At 37.3% G+C, this 20,555-nt stretch overlaps 1 protein-coding gene and 1 pseudogene across 1 annotated transcript; one reads left to right on the forward strand and one right to left on the reverse strand.

Annotated features, from left to right (window-relative positions):
- Nucleotides 1-14,539: 14,539 nt before the first annotated feature.
- Nucleotides 14,540-16,415, reverse strand: LOC136388027 (nascent polypeptide-associated complex subunit alpha-like; annotated as a pseudogene).
- A 2,218-nt stretch (nucleotides 16,416-18,633) lies between these two features.
- LOC136388827 (hemoglobin subunit epsilon) lies at nucleotides 18,634-20,053 on the forward strand. Its single transcript, XM_066360634.1, has 3 exons — nucleotides 18,634-18,725; nucleotides 18,850-19,072; nucleotides 19,925-20,053. The coding sequence occupies exons 1-3, from the start codon at nucleotides 18,634-18,636 to the stop codon at nucleotides 20,051-20,053; spliced, it is 444 nt and encodes a 147-aa protein (XP_066216731.1).
- The last annotated feature ends 502 nt before the right edge of the window (nucleotides 20,054-20,555 follow it).

Raw genomic sequence — 20,555 nt, forward strand, 5'->3', positions numbered from 1 at the left:
ACAACCCAACCCCTCCCCCTCCTCCACCACACACAAACACTTGAGCACTAGCGTATTATACTACCCTCTAAGCATTTTGTTTGTATGTATGAGTGAATAATGAATGAATGCATGGATGAATGAATGAATGAATGAATGAATTGATAGAGTAAACTTAACTTCATGTTTGTCTCCCTACCCTGTTTAAAATGTGCCTGATCCAGATCTGGATTACAGCCTTGTTTAATTCATCAGTGCCTAGGTTAGATTCTGATGTCAAAGTCAGCCAAAAGATTTGAAGAATAGTTCCTGATCCACAGCTCATGCTTTATAGATGATTGAACTGAAAAGATTCAGGAGCTTAACAGGGAATGGGCACTCAGATCTATTTTCCCTGGTCTGAGTCCCCAGCTTCTCAGCACTTTCAGTTCCATTTCTACTGCACCAGGCATTGCAGGTAGACAGGACAACTGGACTTGGTAGACAAAGAAAAAAAGTATGACAACCCTTAAGGGCACAATCCCAAACTCTCTAACCCTGAATGTAGGCAACAGTCACCTCTCTGATGGCTTCAGGGAATAAGATAAAGACGTAGCTTTGTTTTTGTAAGAGGACATCATTCTGGAGACAATATTTACCTTTGGACAGTGTTCTTTTGGGACTACTAGTTCTTTGAAGAGATTTCTATACAAAGACAGCTAAGCAGGAAGTATAAGACCTTAATCCCTATTGTTGAAAAAACTGAAGTTCCCATTTTAAGATCTTTTTAGTTACAAAATCAAATTCTGACCTCTATCCTAAATCTACCCTTGCCATATTTTTGGAAAACTATGTCTTGTTTACTGCCTACTATCCCTCAAGTAGGGTCAGAAATGAGCCATTAAAAGACTCTTTAAAGCATTTCCTTGATTTTCCAGCATGTCAGTCATAGGGCTACATGTTATATAAGCATTACCACAATCATTTGGGCAGTTTTACAATATTTATATTAGTGATAAACAACTGAGACTTAGAGATGATAGCTTTTATTTTCTGCATTTATAATGACTTTTTTTTTTATTTACCGTAATGTAACTTTTTCAGACACTGGCAATTAAAAGCTGTTGTGAATTTATATAAACACAGCAACATTTGCATGAAATTAAATCTATTGTCAATTCAAAAAAATAAAAACTCATATTTTTTCCCACTGAACTATTGAAGCAAGTGAAAAGGAAGAAAAAATTGAGAGTAAATTTCTCAATGATTTCTTGACTATTATGCAAAAGAAAGCATGTTGGCATGGCAGGAAGAGTATTATTCATGACTGGTATGTGAAGCCAGGTGAGGATTTGGATGAGACAGCCTATAATGCAATGGCTTTCCCATCACTGTGAGGGCTGAGAGCTCCTTGGGGCTTAGGCACACAAAAGTGTATACAGGGTATACATAGACCTATAATGTTGTTCCTTTTTTTAAGGGCAAGTGTAGCCGTAGCTTGGGATTATAACGATGAGTCCTTTTTCATCTTTTACAGTCAGCATCCAGGTCAGAATGTTACACCCTGTCCTGCCTCTGTGTGCAGCTGATTCACTCCGAGGCCCAGCACTGGGGGAGGACCCTGTCAGGGGTCTGATAGTGCTATCTACAGGGCCAGGACCCAGGAGGGGCAACCTTTCCTTCCCAGCCCCTGAGCAGCGCTTGCTTATTTACTTACTTGAATTATATATTTACTTTTAAAGGAATAATCTAGAGTCTGCCCAGCCCTGGCTACAGCATGGAAATAAACTAAGGTGTATGGATGCCATCTGCTCCTTCTTTCAGAATGAACAGTTAGAGGCAAAGCAGTACAAGGCAAGTGTCCTCAACAGTAAGTCGGGAGTTTGAGTCCTTGTCTAGGCATTTCCATGACAAATTAAATTATACTGAGGAAGTCTCCACCCTTCTCTGAGCTTCAGTTTCCTCTTCTCTGAAGAATAGGTTAGGAACCTATGGACCATTTCCTAACAGAGCATTTCTGTTGATTGAATTCATCAGCTCTCTCAACTCTTAAACAGGGAATGTCATTGAACTCAATACTCCTGAACTAGCAAGTCTTCTCACTCAGTAATGACATTCTTTTCTTTAGCCAGTCCCACTTGGTACTAGATATGTGGAGAGAGGATTTACCTCCCTTTCCTGTTCTCATACACACTAAAGGACTTGACACCCTCCCTGCATACCCATCTTCACCAATTCATTTAAGAGATCAAACCTTTTGCTGCAGGGATGTCTTAGGCAGTAAAGAGCAGTGGTCAAGAACACAGACTCTGGATCCACACTACCTGAGCGGCTGGCACCTCTTACAAGTTCTATGGCTCAGTTTTGTTCATCTGTAAAGTGGGGTTTTAACATCCTCTTAAGATTATTGTGACATTGAATGAGTTAATATATCCAAAGAATTTAAAGTAGTGACTTATATGCTAAGTATGCTACAAACGTGTGCTATTTTCATTGTCTAACTACAATCATTCTTGCTATAGCCACCAATCATTTTATTCTACACTTTACATCTTTTTACTTGTAATAATAATAATAAAATAATATAAGGCTTACTTATGTACCAAGCACTGTAGCATTTTGAATAACTTACATATTTAATTTATTTCTCTAAGGTCAGCGAGAAGGGGTGGTGGTTATGATCACTGCCTTCATTTAAGCAGTTGGTTTGTGACTTCAATGCCTGTGGCTCTCTGCCACACTGTTATGTCAGCAGCATGTGTTACAAGGCATACAATTTGGGATTCACAAATGCATGAATGTTCTATTATGGCAAGGCTGTCTTCTAGAGTAGAGGTTTGAGTTATACTATGTGACACAGAATTAAAGGCTTTTTTATTTCTGTAAGAACTTTGTAAAAATTAAGCTGTCTCACAAATACGAGGGCTCAGTAGAAAAACCATAAGCTCCTCTGCATGAAAGAAGGTGCTTCACCTGTGGTTGTATGAATATGACAGGGGAGTTTCACAGGGACTTTTTCCCCTAAGCAAGGTTGACCCTGATGAATTTCTAGACTCGCATAACTCTGTGAAGACCTCTGCCGTTACATTTGATTCTCTGCTTCCCTGTCATATACATACATGGGAACACGTGAAAGAATGCTCTCACCACACTTCTTGTTTGGATTAATAAAATTATCAACTGATGTGTTGAGATAAATAAGGAAGCATAGCAAGAAAGAGTTTTGAGTGAAATGAAAACCACAATGCTCCCTCCCTATTCGGGGCTACAGCAGATGGGAATTTAAGGCTGTGGGAAGCCTGGCCCAAAATAGGGAACCCCATAAGAAGAAGAAAGAGACAAGCGTCTACACTGAGCTGGTTTTCATGTGAGAGCAAGCCTCCTGTCCAAACCTCTAGAGCACCTGTCTGTCCTATCCTAATTTCCTCACGTATGTCCCAAAACTGGTTTTCCACAGTCTGTGCCCCTCTTAGTTGAAGGAGTTTCCCATGAGAAAACCCTCCCAGAATCTAGAACCTATGTCAGATTCCTGCTCTCAACCACTGGGAGGCCTGAGTCCAGTTGTTCTGTTTTCCTTCTTTGGTTCCTGCCATTGACCTTGCCCCTTCCTCCCTCTCCTCCCTGAACCTCGCTGGGATGTGAGATGATCCATTTGGTGAGTATGGTCTCTTCAAAAAGTACCTTACTTATTAATGGCTTATTTCAAATCCTATTTTATATGTGGAGTCACCAGTTTTAAAGCGAATCATTATAAGGAAGAGAGAATAAAGGGGAATGAAAGACTAAAGATACAAAAAATGAGCAAGAGAATTGTGGATGATAAAATCAGCTCCTATTTGTTGAGTTATTTTATATTTTAAGTCTAATCAATTAAACAACTGCTTTCTAGACAGTGTGTTACGTCTCTTTCTAGTTTCACACTAACTTCATAACATAGGTACAATTATTATCCTTATTTTTAGATGACAAGACTACGCTCAGAGGGGTCAAGGCAATGCTAGTGTTTGGACCCAGGTCAGACACTGAGTATACTGCTCATAGCCCCTTGCTGCATTACTGAGGAGCATTTGAAAGGTAGAACTGGAAAAGCATGGGAACTGGGCTGTGGATGAAGGAGGTGGGAATGGAGAAGCTGATAAATATAGCTTTGAGAGCAGGAGTCATTCAGGGTTTAGATTTCAGGAAACATTGACTCAGCAAGCCCACAGTCCCCATAGGGATTTTGGTTAGCTAGTATGCAAGACATGTCTATCAGAGGCTGCAGAAAGGGCAGGGCCAGGGCTAGCTTTCAGCTATCAGGGCCCAGAAGGGTTACAGGTCTGTGGGCTCAGATAGTTGGTCAGGTCAAGTTGGCGGCTCTAGGTGGAGACCATGAGTTAGTTTCAGGGAAGATAGATTGTGAGTTCAGGGGTGAGCATGGGAAAGGGCACAGAACAGAAGTCTTTTACATTTTACTATGACATTAGACTCCCCAGTGATATAACTTAAAGCAATGCCTTAACAGCTCAGTCTCATTATCTATATAAAAAGGAATAATAATTGTATTTTGCTCAAGGGGTTACTATGAAGATCCAGAGCAACACACAATCTGAAACAATGACAACATTACAGTACAGAGATATAAGCTTCCTAAGGATCAGAGGTCTCAAAGCAGTAGGTAGGTCCTAGAAAATAACACTAACCACTGTTTAAGTGAAGAGACAGTCTTGATGTCCAGTATTTGATTTACCGAGGCCTGAGACATTGTTCCACAGAAGCCTCCTCCTGCCCTGTAAGACCATCTTCCCAGGTACTGTGGCCCAAGTCCTGAGCTTAGCTTAAGGGCTGAAACACCTGAATCCACAGGGCATAGATGAGGGCAGCTGACAGCAATTTTGGAGCTTACGAAAATCCCACCTTACTAGGAGCATGTACAACCCAAGATTCTGAAGCATAAATGGTTCACTAAGACTCTAACCAGGAGCCAAGCAGGGAACAGGATGATTAAGGGACTGAAGACCACAGGATAGAGACTTAAAGAAATAGAGGGATTTAGGTCAGAGGATATACAGTATAATGAAAAGGGGATGGGAATTAATACTTACAGAAACCTTCCTATATGTCGGGGGCCATTCTAGGGTATTTAAATAATCTCATTAATTATGGTAGTTCTGTGATGTGTATATTATTAAAAATTTTGTAATTCATGCTAATCATAAGTAATATTTTTGATTATCTAGTATATACCAAGATATAACTTACAGGCATTGTATGAACAACCTTACTTTATTCTCATACTAATTCTCAGAAGTGGATTAATGTTTCTTACCGATGAGGAAATTGAGGCACAAAAAAATATTAGTATAAGAAAACTTCTTGAAGGCATACAACTAATAAGTAGCCAATTAGTGATTTGAGACCTGGTGGTCTGGGCTCTCTTAGTGTCTACATAATAAAAGAGAGAGAATAACCTGTCTAAGCTCACTGAGCTAGCAAGTAATGAGACAAGGATGGAGGCCCAGTTCCGTTGCTGCTGGTACTGTGTTCTTTCCAAAACAAAACACCAACACAGCCATTCACTGTGGATCCAAGAAACAGAAGCAGGTACCCTTGCCTTGTACTGCCATTTCACACCTTGGAGATCAGAATTCAAGCCACAATTGCAGACATACTCTGTCAACACAGTTGCATCTCTTTAGGAAATTTTAAAAGAAAGGTAAGTAAAAAAAGAAAAAAAATGGAAACAGAAACAAGTTTAGAATACAAAGAAGTTCTATCTTGGGTTACAAAGATTGTCAAATTGTAGGTTATAAGTAGGCCCCTGAAAACACCTTAGGCCCACATATGCCCAAATGACCTCTTGGACCTTGGCCAAGCTGCAGGTTTGGTTAAGAAAAGAGAGCATTCATGTATTATATTCTTCAGTTCCTGCTTGGGCCTAACCCACTGCTTCTCTGTCTACCCTGCAGTAAATTATACATATCTATTTAGGTCTGTGTGACTTTCTAACTAAGGCCAAACACTAAGGATGCTAACATGCAATAGGCAATGCTGTGTGATAACTCAGAAATACAAAAAAAAGAAAAAAAAAAAGGAAGAAAGTCTCCAAGTTCCCTGCACCTTCCTTTGCAGAACTTGACAACAGGTCCTCCCATATGTGAGCAGTATAAGATTTCTCTATGTGTAACTTCTCCAAAATCAGTTTGGGCTTTACACTATGTTTTTCATCTGCAAGTGACATAGAAGAGCTCCTCAATAGTTTTATAGATGGTTCTATATCATGTGTATTGGGCTGAGCTGTCCTACTTCCTGGCTCTCAAAGAGCAGCCTTTGATGATTTTCCTTCTAAACCAGAATGTAAGTTCTTAGATTGACTCAAGAGACACTCATTGGTCACAGGATGACTAGGAGAAGGACACTCTGATGGGGACAGTGAGTAAAGAGAAAAGGCAAATGTGAGGGTGAGAGAGATAAAATAGGCCAGAAATTGTAATATAACAGCCTCTTGTCTGAGTATCTCTCATTGAATTGTTTTGAGAGGCCTGAAAGGTGTTTCAAAATAAACCGGAATATTCTGCCAACATTAAAATAAAAATAAAAATGCCAAGCATAGAGTGGAGAAAAAAATTGCATGATCTTACTTATATGTGGGATATAAACAAGTCAAATACATACAAGCAGAGAGTAGAAGAGTGGGTACTGAAATGGCTGGTGGGGAAAGTGGGGAGATGTTGGTCAAAGGGTACAAAGTCACAGTTATGTCGAATGAATGAGTCTGGGGATCTAATGCACAGCATGATGTGATACAGTAGTGAATATTTTTTGCTAAGAGAGTAAACCTCAGGGGATCTCATCATATACAAAAAAAAAAAAGATGATAACCCTGAAGAAAAGATATGTTAATTAGCTTGACAGTAATAATCATTTTATTATATATATATATATATATATATATATATATCACATCATCATGTTTTATATTTTAAATATATACAATATTCATTTTTTTAAAAATAGGAAAGAGAAATGCTTTAAAATATTTGTATTTCCAATCATTTTTTGGAAGTAAAATGTGATTCTCATATTTATAGGTATATACTTATAACATTATAACAACAGAAAACACTTAGTTTGAGCATATATTGTATATCTGCTTCTTTATGCAATAAATAAAATTGTTCCTCATAACAATCCTAAGAACTAAATCATAATTTACTCCTATGTATCAGAGACATGGAAACACTGAACAACTTGTCTAACATTACATTAGGAACTAGGTTATGTTAGGAACACTGAGCCCCTCTCAATGTCCTATGATGACATTTGGTTAAAACATTGACTACCCTGTTTTGTTAGGACTAGGCTTTTATTCATTGCAGACCCTACCTGACCCCTTATTCCTTTATGTGATTTTCCTGACCGCACAAGGCATACTTATGAAATCTCTGATGTTAAAGAGAGGAAAAAGGGTGGATTGTGGTAAGTGATGAAGGTTTCTTCTCAGACCATGCATCACTGGGGCTTCTCTCTTAGACTCTGTCTCACTGTATTTTAGCTAGTTCCATATACTTTGCCTGAAGAGAGATGGAGAACAGGTTTGCTCCATCATGAAAATATAGTTTCATGTCTCCAAGCCCAACTTAAATTTCTTTAACTCTGTACAATCTCTTGGTTCACTTCTTACTCCCCCCCAAAAAAACCAAAAACCTAGAGAATCATATTTTCTTCCTCCTATATAAATTTTTATTAAGTATAAAGGATATTATAATATCAGATTACAATTAACTATTGTTTTGATTAGGAGTCCTAGAAAGCAAGATACATTTCTAATTCTTATTTATGAGTCAAGCACTACAATTAGTGTCTAGCACATAGAAAATACTCTGAGAACATTTACTAGATGTCTTACATAAACCCAGCTCTCTCTATTCTCTCCAGCTTCCTCATTTCTGATTAAATAAGCTTCGTATTCCATTTTTGTTTAAGCTTCCATTGCTGCCTTTCTAGAGTTCAAGCACAGACATTTCTGCCAGGGCCCCAGGCTGAGTCAATGCCATACTCCTTATCTTCATAATCTGTGTATTCTTCTAGGCAAGGATCCGGCCCCAGGATGGCCATGCTGAATCATGCTGAGTCATGCTGACGCTTAGGGTGTATGACCAGATGTTTTCACACTTGAGTGATGACTGCTATCTGGGTCCCCAGCAGGAGGCTTACAGGACAGATGGCAAGAAAAGGAGAAGTTGACTATGGGACTGTAACTCCACCCCCAACCAACTATGGAGAGAAAGAGACCCCCAAGCTAGAATTTGACATATCTTAGAATATATTCCCTTCTGATTTAAAAGGTTATTTCTGATTGTCCCACTAGATGCCATAGAATTACCATTGTTCATCAGATATGCATCTTATAGGTTGTCTCACATACCTAGAAGCAGAAAAAAAATCTTTTGTTACTAAATGTCTATAAGTCTTTAGTTCATAAAATAATAGTCATTAATCTAATGCTATCAGAGTAATTTGAAGCATAGGATCTTTGCTAGTGGGATTCCTGACCCTTTCTCATTTACTATCTAATCCAAGGCAGAACCTTAGTTTTCTCTTGCATATAATTATGTGGTGGGGCTGGATGGCTAAAGGATTTTTCTAGTTCTCACCTTTCTAATAGCCCACATACTGAACACCTACTTTGCACAGAATCTTGTAGATGTGCACTGAGATATGAGTATGAAAGAGGAAGGCATGAAACAGAAAGAAGAGAAAATCATTATTTGCCATTTTAGTGTACTTCTAAATATTCAGGTGATAAAAGGCCTGTGCACTTAGAGGGCACATCTGATTGGGGATGCCACTTTAGGAGCTCTCAATTTAAGGAAACATTTCAGGACCGTCTTGGTGCTTCTTCTTATTAGAAAAATGTAGACAACACCAACCCTGTCAGGAAGAAACATTCCCTAAAGAAAACCAGCAGGGGTCCGTCACATGTGTCAGTAATGGTCAAGGACTACAAGTATCTACAGAGAGAAAAACCAAGAGGTTAGGGGTCAGAGAAGGCCTCCAGAAGAATGATGTTGGACTTTGATAGATGTTAGTGGTAACAAAATTATATTTCAGAAATATGAAATGATTTCAGGAATTATACAAATAAAAAAAAATTTAAAGAGGGGTGGATAGAGGTTGAAGAAGATAAAAGGGAGATAAATGGTGACCCAAGGAGACTTGACTTTGGGTGGTAAACACACAGCATGATTACAGATGATATATTATAGAATTGCATGCTTGAATCCTACATAATTTATTAACCAATGTCACTCCAATCAATTCAATAAAATTTTAAAAATTAAAAATAAAAATATATTTTTTAAAAAAGGCAGATAGAATAGTTCAACTGATCTACAAGGAATTTTCAAGTGAACATTTGATTTATTTGATGCATTAAACTTCTTGAGGTCAGGAGCTGTGTCAGTTCTGGATGCCCAAGGCCCCTTATAGGCCTGGGTACATACACAGAACAAGTGAGCTCTTTCAGTCTACTTGGCTCTGGTAGGAGTGCAGATATTTAGTGGTGCTGTGTTAAAACTTTCTTCTTGATTTAACTACAGGAATAGAGACAGTTTACATAAATAACCACTAATGTAAATGTAAATATTAAGAAATAAATCTACCTGAAGAATGTTTACAAAGACAACAGAACAGAAAGGGAGTTAACTGTGTAATAAAAGCAGAGAGACTGAACTAAGAAGCTGTTTAAGTCACAAATTCATGAGAAAAAAAGGGATGAAAAAAATTAGGCATGAAATGTGAAGAGACTCAAATAATGTGGGCGGGGAAAGTTATACATATCACTTTACTAAAGTTCTAATGTATGAAACAAAATCCAGAAATGGCTTCTTATTCTCCTATTATCCAACCACCCTTCCCAGTTTAAAGCAAGAATTCTGAGCGACTACCTGTGAACAACTTAACAAAGATTCTCCTTGTACAGCTTAAAACCCTCACACTGACATATACTCACAGTAAGATATATTAGCATGTCTGAGCATATGCAAGTATATATAAACATACACACACATATCTCAGAAATCCAACATCTTATCTGTTAGAAATCCTTTTGGCTCTACTTTAAAAATTTACACAGAGATTGACCCCTTGCTACCACCTCATTGCTACTTTCCGCACTAAACCACTTTAACATCCACCTAAACTATTACTGTTGACCCCATAAGTGGCCTTTCTCTTTCTCCCTCTGACCCCCTATAATTTCTTACCCACAGAGTAGCCAAAGTAATCTTTTAGAAATGTAAATCCTGTATGATAACCTTTTTGTCCAAAAGCCTCCAGTAGTTTTCTGTATCACTCAAAATAAAGTTAAAATATTTGCAATTTTTTTGCCTGACCAGGCGATGGCGCAGTGGATAGAGCGTCGGACTGGGATGCCAAGGAACCAGATTCGAGACCCCAAAGTCGCCAACTTGAGCGCAGGCTCATCTGGTTCAAGCAAGGGCTCACCAGCTTGGACCCAAGGTCGCTGGCTCCAGCAAGGGGTTACTCGGTCTGCTGAAGGCCCACGGTCAAGGCACATATGAGAAAGCAGTCAATGAACAACTAAGGTGTCTCAAAGCACAATGAAAAAAAACTAATGATTGATGCTTCTCATCTCTTTGTTCCTGTCTGTCTGTCCGTCTATCCCTCTCTCTGACTCTCTCTCTGTCCATGTAAAAAAAAAAAAGAAAAAAAAAGTGGTAAAAATATTTGTGATTTTTTATAGTAACAGCAATTGTTAATGTTTATTTTGGCATATATATATATATATATAATAAATATGTATATAAAGAAAGGTATGTATATATATGGGCAGACATAATTACAATATATATGTTATATATGCATACATCTATGCATGTCTTAGTATATATCTATACATACATACATTGTATATTTGTGTTTTTTCTTACAATTCTATGATATAGATATCATTATTGTCCCATGATTTAGATTAGCACTTCTATGATCACATCTCATACTCTCTCCATTACTCAATCTGCTTCTACATTGGTCTCATTGCCATTACCTGACAATTTTAAGCATCCTCCCACTTTACAATATTTATATTTGCAATTCCCTATACCTTGAACACTTATACTCAGGTCTATATAAATTGGTTTATCATCCATCGATATCCTCTTGAGTGTCCCCTTATAGTGAAGAAATCACTGACACATTACTTAAAGCAGTAATACCCTTCTACCCTTGTCCCTACCACACTCTGTCCTTCAATCTAGTGTCTTCCTCCATAGCACTTAACATCATTTGGCATATACCATATATTTTACTTGCTTAGTTACTTTTTGTATGATTCCTCCCACTATCAACTCCATGAAAACAGAGGCTTTGTTTTTCACTTTTATATTCTTAGTACTTTTGCCATGTTAAATGAATGAATGCATAGCAAAACACACACAGAACTGTAAGTATAAGACATACATACATACATTCACTGCTATATACATACAGAGAAATCTATGGAGTTAAGTTGGAAGAGGCATGACCCACTAGACTAGAGCTAGTTATATCTCAATGCAGGGCTTTTGATCAGATTATTGTGTTCCAGGATGTGACTCATTTGTTTTGTAGGATGTATTCAATAATTGGCTCTTGAAGGTTTATTTTGGCCAAAAGAAAGGCAAACATAACTAAAATGGAAAACAAGGTACTTATTTATTAATTTACATTGAGATTCATAACTGAAATACTCTTATCTATGTGAAAAAGAAATTCTTTCTTTGTATCAACCAGGTAATAGTATAGATAAAACAAACTATGTGAAGGCAGATAGCTGGACGCAATCATGTTAAGTCATCAATCTTGCCAAGGGGGTCATATATGGCTTATTCATCTATTTTCATGGATAACTTTGGCCTAGACATAACATTTATGTCCAAATGATATGTGAAGTTCATAACATATCTATATTCTAAGCCCACAGAGAGACTTTTGTTTCTATACTGTCCTTGACTTTTTTCCCCTACACTTTCCTTATTGGCCAACTCTCTAAAGATTAGCACACTTCTTTTTATATTATACATCAGAACATTTCATAAGATTATAGTTAAATGCTTCTGGCCTGGGAGTCATTTTGCCTCCTTTAGGGTACTTTGAGTTTCTCTTTTTTGTCACTAAATTTATTTTTAATTTCAACAAAATTTAAAGAATGCAATTTATTCTTCTAGATTCCTGAGACTTAAATGTTAGTCACTTTAGCTTTCATATTTTGGCAATATTTACATATTTATATAAACATGCACACATATATTACACAGAGCTTATTGATTAAGCATTTCTAAGGAGTTAATCATGCAAGACCCCAAGTGCTTCCATTTATCTACTGTGCACGAACTGCAGATGGGATCTTTGAAGGCAGTAAGAGAAAAACTGGCTGTCACTGTCTTTAGTTAGTCCCCTTGTCACAACTCTGTGTAGTGCTAAGCCTTTATCTGTGTCCACAGTTTCTGACCCCACCCCACTATCACCAGCCCAAGTACCCAGAAGAGGAAAAACACTGAATCTGCCTGCCTCTGTTAATTAAAAACAAAACAAAACAAAATAAATGCCTCCAAAACCTGAGAAAACAAATGAATAAATAAACAAAAGAAGAAAAAGAGGAGGAATAAACAAAAGAAAGAAAAACAAACAAACAAACAAAAACAGGTTCAGGAAACTACTGGTGACATCAGGGGCTGAAGGAGACTCCTGCACAGAGAAAAGCTTGTAAGCTTGTAGCTTGTTGGCTTAGAAACCTAAGAGGTGTTCCCTTCCTTCCCATGTGCTTCAGATTCAAGAGGGGTGATGGACATTTGGTTTCAGGAACAATCCTTTTAGAGATCGAATTAGCAAGGACTAAAAGGAGTTGGTGGGAAGAACAATCATTAACTGCCCCACCAGGTCATGTAAACCAAGGGTCTAGTTTCTCATAATCCTCATTGCTGCTTTCATTTATATCTTGCTTATTTACAAAACCTCAAGTTTACTCTTTTCCTGAGAGATGCAGATTTTTTGTTCAGGAAATATGTTATGCTATAGCTTCGACACTTAATGCCCAAAATATTAAGATAGCATGCCCAGGTTTTTAAAAATAACATGTCGTTACCATCTTTGAGAATTCAAAAGTCACCAAGAACTTTCCAATCTTTTAGCAGTGAGATGGAATCTTAACACAAGATTAATCTCTTTTTCTTTTTTTTTTATTTCTGGATACAGAATTTAAAACCTATACCTAGAAAAGTCCTTTTGAATCAACCCTAAGTGGAAATTTAAGTAGTGAAATTATGTATAGTTTATAGGTACTACACTTGAACAAAGCTTATAAATTTCTACTTGACTTAGGTCTTGGGTAAAGCTACAAGACATGGACCAATGTCCTTTGGTTGTGAAACAAACTTAGGAAAAGGAAAATTAGAAAGTACTGGCTCTAATAACAGTGTCATTCCTTCTGACTCTTCCAGAGAATTTTTCTGTTATTCTTAATTCATAGAACACATTATCAATACTGCTTAAAATAAGCAGAAACACCATGAATTTTGAAGAATTTTAATCATGAATATAAAGAAAGGCAATTTTAAGGTAAAAAAAAAAATCAAGGAAACCGAGAAAGTAAAACTGAATTTCAGAGGAAAATGAGAAATGTATAACTGTCTAAGTTGCTAGATCCAAGCTTTACATTTCAAAGTCCACCATGTAGAAAAATGCGCAATAACTGCTTTCTTCTGGCTTTCTATTTCCACTTCCCAGTGAAGATTCCTCTTGTTTAATCAATATATATATATATATATATATATATATATATATATATATATATATATATGGCTACATCATAAGTACAGCTGTCCCAGAAACCAGTCAAACTATCAATGTCCATGTTGTAAATTGGCAAACTAAAAGATGTCACTCAGAAGGAGACCCAGCTCTGGTTCAGAGCCACCTACAGCCTATGTGAAAGAAGATGTAGAGACATGGTGTTTAGAAAGCAGTAGCGCTCCCTGACCATGGGTGGTAGACTAGTTTTTTATTCTGTGCAATCAATGGCAAATACAATAATTTTCTCTAATTTGTCTTGTTATTGAAATGCCTAATAGAACCTTTGATCTCAACTATTTCTATGTAAGAACAGAAATTCAGATGCAGAAGCTGAAGAACCAATATCCTCTTTAATAAAGAATCCTAAGCAGCTTTTTGTACTTTCAGTGATTTATAAACCCTGTCTATAATTTTCCTATTATAAAATCAAAAGTAAAAGAACTCATTTGTGGTGAAAAATAACATTTGAAGTAGGTTTTTTAAAAAATAGTATGAAAAGCATGCAGACGGTTTTAAGAGCTATTTTACTTAACAACAATGTAATGTATATAATTCTCCACACTAATAGCCTAAAGAGAATACAATATTTGACTCATAGGATTAGTATGCATGTCATAAATTAGCTAGCAAGATTTAAAAAAATACTTGATTTTTTTTTCTGCTAAAAAATAGGTATCTTACACTTATTAAAATACTACACAGCACTTACAAAGGTATGAATGCTACTGGATACCTTGAGAGGCAGGAATTAATGTTTAACACATTTCAGAGGTTTTTTTTCCACCCCACAGGAAGCTATAACTTTATTAATGATAGAAACAGCAAAAAATTTAAACCAAGATGCAATTACTGTTTTGAAACAACAAAAAAAGTCTTCATTTTTAGATGGTGTCATTGCTAATTCCATAATAGCATTTACAATGTCATCATTGTTATTCTTCAGGGTTTGAACTGCCTTTGCTCTCAACACATTTACTTGTGATATGACCAATTCTATGTCCTTAACTTCCACACCTGTTTCAAGACCTCTTCACTTTCCTCTTGTACAGTTGGAATCCCTGTGTTTTACTGAATGTTTGAGGCAGCATCACCTTAAACCAGTGGTTCTCAAAGTGTGAGCCAGGGCACACTGGTGCACCCTAGAAGATTTTCAGGTGTGCCATATGGTATTCCAGAGAAATATGTGCCTGTTGGGGACCAAAAAATCACAGAGTTTTGGAGTTTAGATTTTGGGGGGACAGAGGTTTGAGGAATTGGCTGTAAGCTGACAGTCTGCCCAACCCCCCACTTCAGTTGCCTGATTAGGTTGCAAAAGGCTGTTAAGCTGTGGTGTTGGATTGTTTACACTACCCCCCATGTTCCAGGAAAGACTGGAGGCAGGTTTCTTTTATCCTTTGTTTGATGTAAAGTTAAGATGATACCTATGGTAGAGGTTTTCTGTACTCAACACAATTAAGTGTAAAAAGAGAGAAATTCTTCAATGTATTGATGAGGAAATGGGAGTTTGCCTTTCAAATATATGCCCAAACATTGAAGAAATAGCTAGGACACATCAGGCTCATGTTTCTCATAAACACAAGAATGAAAAAACTTAACACATTCATGCCGGGACCTGCCGAATTTACTAAATCTTAAGAATGTATTTATATATATAAATAGATAACATTTTTGTCATTTTTTTATTTTTTAACTCCTATTTTTTATGAATTCTAAAAGCATAACTCAAAAAATGTAAAATAAAAATGTTTTATAATGTCAGAATAAATTTAATTTTATTGTATTTATTTCACTTAATTACCATAAAAGCATGCTTGGACTTTATTTTTTTTCTTTAATATTTGACTTAATTATTATAACATATTTCTCAGAAATTTGTATATAGTGCCCCTACAACTATTTGTAGGATTTTTAAATGCATCCCAACTTCCAAAAGTTTGAGAGCTACTGCTTTAAATTGAAATTTTCAGCAGTAACTAGCTGTGCTTGCTAAGATAAATCCTCAATTTGGCTTCCTCAACAACCATGTAGTTATCTGAAGCGGGCTTTTGTAGACATCAGGTTTTGTGATGACCAAGAGGATATCTTAGATTTCTGGGGACTGACACTAGTAACCCCTGTAACCTATGGAAGACTCAGTCTTGGTCTAAGCTGTTTAGGATTTTTGATTAAAGAGGATATTGGTTCCTCAGCTTCCATTATGCATCTGTATTTCTGTTCTTACAACAGAAGTAGGTGAGATCAAAGGTTCTATTAGGCATTTCATTAATTAAATTGAAAAAAAATTATTCTAATTGCCATTCAGGAACAAATGAACGTTTTCTGGTCTGATTGCACAGAAAGAGAAAATAGTATACCATAGCTCATGGTCAGGAAGTACTACTGCTCTCAGCCTTCTGTGCCTTCTTTTCACTCTGACCCTATTTGGCTTTACTGATTGGTTCTTCATTGATTTAAGCTGCTGCTGCCAGCTGGGCTTGTTATGTGGTTGCTTTTGTGGAATGCTGTTTCTTGAGCTCTGGTCCTAATTCATCACTGTCAGATTCTGTTCCAGACCCTGTCTCAGCTTGGAGCTTTGACAATGACTTCTCTGTAGCAGAGATGGCTTCTATGGCTTCACTGGTCATTTTGTGTTGGGTTTGGGTGGGAGGGATGACCCAGAACCAGGATGTCAGCAGAAAGAGAGTGATTGTGAGCTGTGACCACTCAGAATTTCTTTTTAAATCTTTTTTCTTTAAGTATCTTGAGATATTAAGTGTTTCTTACTTTATTAGTTTTAGTTTTTAGTTTTATAAGTAATAAATTACTATTTAGACCATTTATCATTTTTTCTGACCATTTACTCTTTATAATCTATCCTGGATAACTTATACATTTATCTTTCTAAACTTTGGGTTTTAAATCAAGAAGGGAAAAAAATAATCATGATATTTCATAGTATATATAAATAAAACTTAAAAATGGGTGTTCAAGATAATTTAGCTTGAATCAACAAGCTCCTAAGCAATCATGAGATTAAACGCAGTCTACCTAACTTCAGAATCAAAATTCATAAGCCTTGTCCTGAGCTACAGATATACTGCCTTTAAACCTTATAACTATAGGACGCCTTTTTTCCACAACTTTTAGCAATAAGAGAGCAAATGATGGGTCATATCCCTGGAGGTTAGCCAGCTCAGGTCCTAGTAGAAGCTTATGGGTCTTGTAATAGGTGTGAAAGTAGAGAAGGAAAAGCAATACCATACTCTGAATCCAAGAGAAAAGTGCTATTCACATTCTGAAATTGGAAGGAAAATGTAACGTACTCATAAGATCTTGTTTTCCACAGTTTTTGTTCTTATTCCCTGGGCTTTGGCAATATCTGATCCTCATACCAAGGTCTAAGAAAAGGTCATTTTCCTCACACTGTGGATCTATTGAATATTTGCTTTGGAAACCTAGGGCCCTTTCTCTATAGGTAAAAACAAACAAATAAAGATCCTTGAATAAACTCAAGGGTTATTCTTTACTGAATAGAATTTCTGAATAGAATTTCTTGTTTATTCATTCTGCTACTTCAGTGATCAAATACCTTCTTTCTCACTGTAGACTCCTGTAGGCTATGTGGTTTAACACAGGGAGTCTTTCCTGTCTCTCTTAATGAGGAGAAACAAACAAACAAACAAAAGCATTTGTGAAGGTCACATCCCCCCAAAACATGGTCCACAAAAGACCTAGATTTAATTATACACATAGAATACTTCCCCACTACTCCTCACCACCGTATCAATAAGACAAGTATAACAATAATGGATGGTAACTGGAAAAGTTACAGGTGAAGATTCTGTTTCAAGATGAATTCTTAGGGAAGTTCAAAGATAACAGGGGCATCAAAACAAACAAACAAGGACCCTATTTAAAGCTTCTGACATTTATGGCTACAACAAACATTAGATATACTCTGACTCTAATTAACATCAATTCATCTATTGTTTAATTTGAACACATATCCAAGTTTAAAATAATTTCAGACTCCAAAGTTGTCTCACTGGTATAAAGAAGTACTAATAGGACAGAAAATCAAGAAGAGAGCTCAGAGCAATTCCGTAAAGTAGCCAGTTTCCTCTGTAGTCACATATGAATGGACAGAGAAAGGGTTCCTGGAAAACTTGGGATGTAAGCCTATTCTGTTGTTCTTCTCTGTGAAATCACCCTCAGGTACTATACTTTGGGTTTAAGGGCTTAGTCCTATTGTGGATTCCTTACTAGGAAGTCAGCTTCCTAAATTCTCCACGTTTTCATGTTGTCTCCTTTGGAAAACTAAGATGCAGAAGCTTAGTTATAAATTACTTCTTAAGAGAGATGGAACTGGCTGAGATTCTGTGTCAGTTGTTTTGGGTTTTGTTGTTGTTTTACCTTATTCTTGTCCCTGTCCCCAGCCATAACAGAAATATTAAGCTGCTTTGACTGGAACTCTCTTCCTACCTTGGGCTTAGCTCCTCTCTATAAGGCTTCCTTGGAGAAGGAGAATAGGATAAATGTCATCCTGGAGGATTCCATGTGGAGATAAGAAGGGGAGTGAATTAAAAATTGTGTTGAGAATGAAAGAGGAGCCAACAAAGGAAAGATGTCTTGGGAACCAAACACATTATCACAAGCCAGAGTGCACTCTTCATTGCTGACCCTTTTCTGACCTAACTCCACCCCTGAGGGACACAGCTTAACCTTGACCAATGACTTTCAAGTACTAGGGGAAATGAGGGGCAGGAAGGTAAGCAGTAAAGAATAAAAGGCTACCGCTTCTAGCAGCAGACATACCTACTTTTGAAATCTCTGTGATCTCTGGAGGCTCTCAGACCTGACATCATGGTGCATTTTACTGGTGAAGAGAAAGCAGCTATCACTAGCGTGTGGGGCAAAGTGAATGTGGAAGAGGCTGGAGGCGAGGCGCTGGGCAGGTAGGAACTGGGATTCAATGCATGGGTGAGAATAATAAATATGAGCCTTGAAAATTGATCAGAAAAGCCTTTTATGATTTTTGAGAACCTTTGATTTCTTACTGGCTATGGTTTCATCTCATAGGCTCCTGGTCGTCTACCCCTGGACCCAGAGGTTCTTTGACAACTTTGGCAACCTGTCCTCTTCCTCTGCCATAATGGGCAATCCTAAAGTCAAGTCCCATGGCAAGAAGGTTCTGACTTCCTTTGGAGATGCTATTAAGAACTTGGACAACCTCAAGGGTGCCTTTGCAAAGCTGAGTGAGCTGCACTGTGACAAACTGCATGTGGATCCTGAGAACTTCAGGGTGAGTTCACAAGATGTTCGTGTGCTCTTCTTTGCTTTTTATTTGGGGTAATAATGGAAGTTGAGTCTCTTATTGGTAAAACTGACAAAGATCTCAGAAATCATAGGTTATAGGTTAGGAAGGCAGACTTCCAGTGGGCATAACCAAGGCTACCTTGATTCAGGACTAGTGACAGTAAAGAGTGATAAGCAGCCTGAGTTTGCTTAAAACATTTTAGAAACTCTTGTCAGAACTAGATCTGTTTATTCTAGAGAATAATATCAGAGAATAGCAAACTTGTTTAATAAGGAATAGAATTTGGTTTGTGGTAGATAAAATCCTGTCTTAGGGAAGGAGAAATGCATTATGTTTTGTGGTTCCTGATGATTGAAGCTCAGGAAGAGACTTTGAAGAACATTTATTTAGACAGAATGCCTGAAAAAATACAACTCCTCTAAATTATATTTGATTACTTGTTGGTATGTGACCAAGTGGAGACTTGTTCTGTCAATGGTTGGAGACTTTAACTAAACTCACTCTGATAGCATTCAGCCCTGAAGTCCTATGCTTAACAGAAATTAGACAATTGGCTAATGAAAGAGGGAGGAAATAAGGAACAAAGGCAAATAAAAATGGTGAAATGGAAGCAAAGATGGGGATATATGTAGGCACAATGTTGAATGGAAAGCTCATAAAAAAAATAAAGTAAAATTAGGGACTAGCTTATCTGAGTTTATTGAATAGTTACATCCCTTAGAGCATTTAAGGGACAGAGTTGGCTGGAAGTTTAAGTATTAAGCTATTTTTTTCTACAATTTGTTTTGGAAACTTCTACTTAACATGCTAATTGTCATTTTGTCTTTTGTCTGACAGCTCCTGGGCAATGTGCTGGTGATTATTCTGGCTTCTCATTTTGGCAAGGAGTTCAGCCCTGATGTGCAGGCTGCTTGGCAGAAGCTGGTGGCTGGTGTTGCCACTGCTCTGGCCCACAAGTATCACTGAGTCCTCTTTCCAGTTCACCAGTGCTCATTCGTGTGCCCATTGCCTTCCCTCTGCAAATGGGAACTGGGGTTTGGTCTTGACACAACTTCTGTTTAATAAAGTACATTCTATTCAGTAATCAGATACTATATTGTATCTTTTCCACCTTTTACTGTTGTGTTAGAGGAGAAAAGTTTTATTGGCTGAGGGCTAGAGAGTGACATAGGGAGAAGCAGAGCTTTTTTGAGAAGTGTTCATTTTATGGGAGGATTCTAGAAGATCTGGAAGGATAACAAGAGAGGAAAATTTTCTGGGGTGGGATAAGGGTTAATTAAGTGAGCATGACTTTCAGTGCAGTGTGACATCTTACTATCAAGGGTAAAGAAGGAAGTGGCAAGCAGGGCCTAAGAGAAACAAAGTAGATTTGTAGTATGTGTCAGAGTTCAGACATGTGCTCTGGGTGGTGGGCACACAATGCAATATACAAAGGCTGTATCACAGAATTGTACACTTGGAACCTATA

The sequence above is a fragment of the Saccopteryx leptura genome, chromosome 1 (assembly GCF_036850995.1).
Source record: "Saccopteryx leptura isolate mSacLep1 chromosome 1, mSacLep1_pri_phased_curated, whole genome shotgun sequence".
NCBI classification, from domain to species: Eukaryota; Metazoa; Chordata; class Mammalia; order Chiroptera; family Emballonuridae; genus Saccopteryx; species Saccopteryx leptura.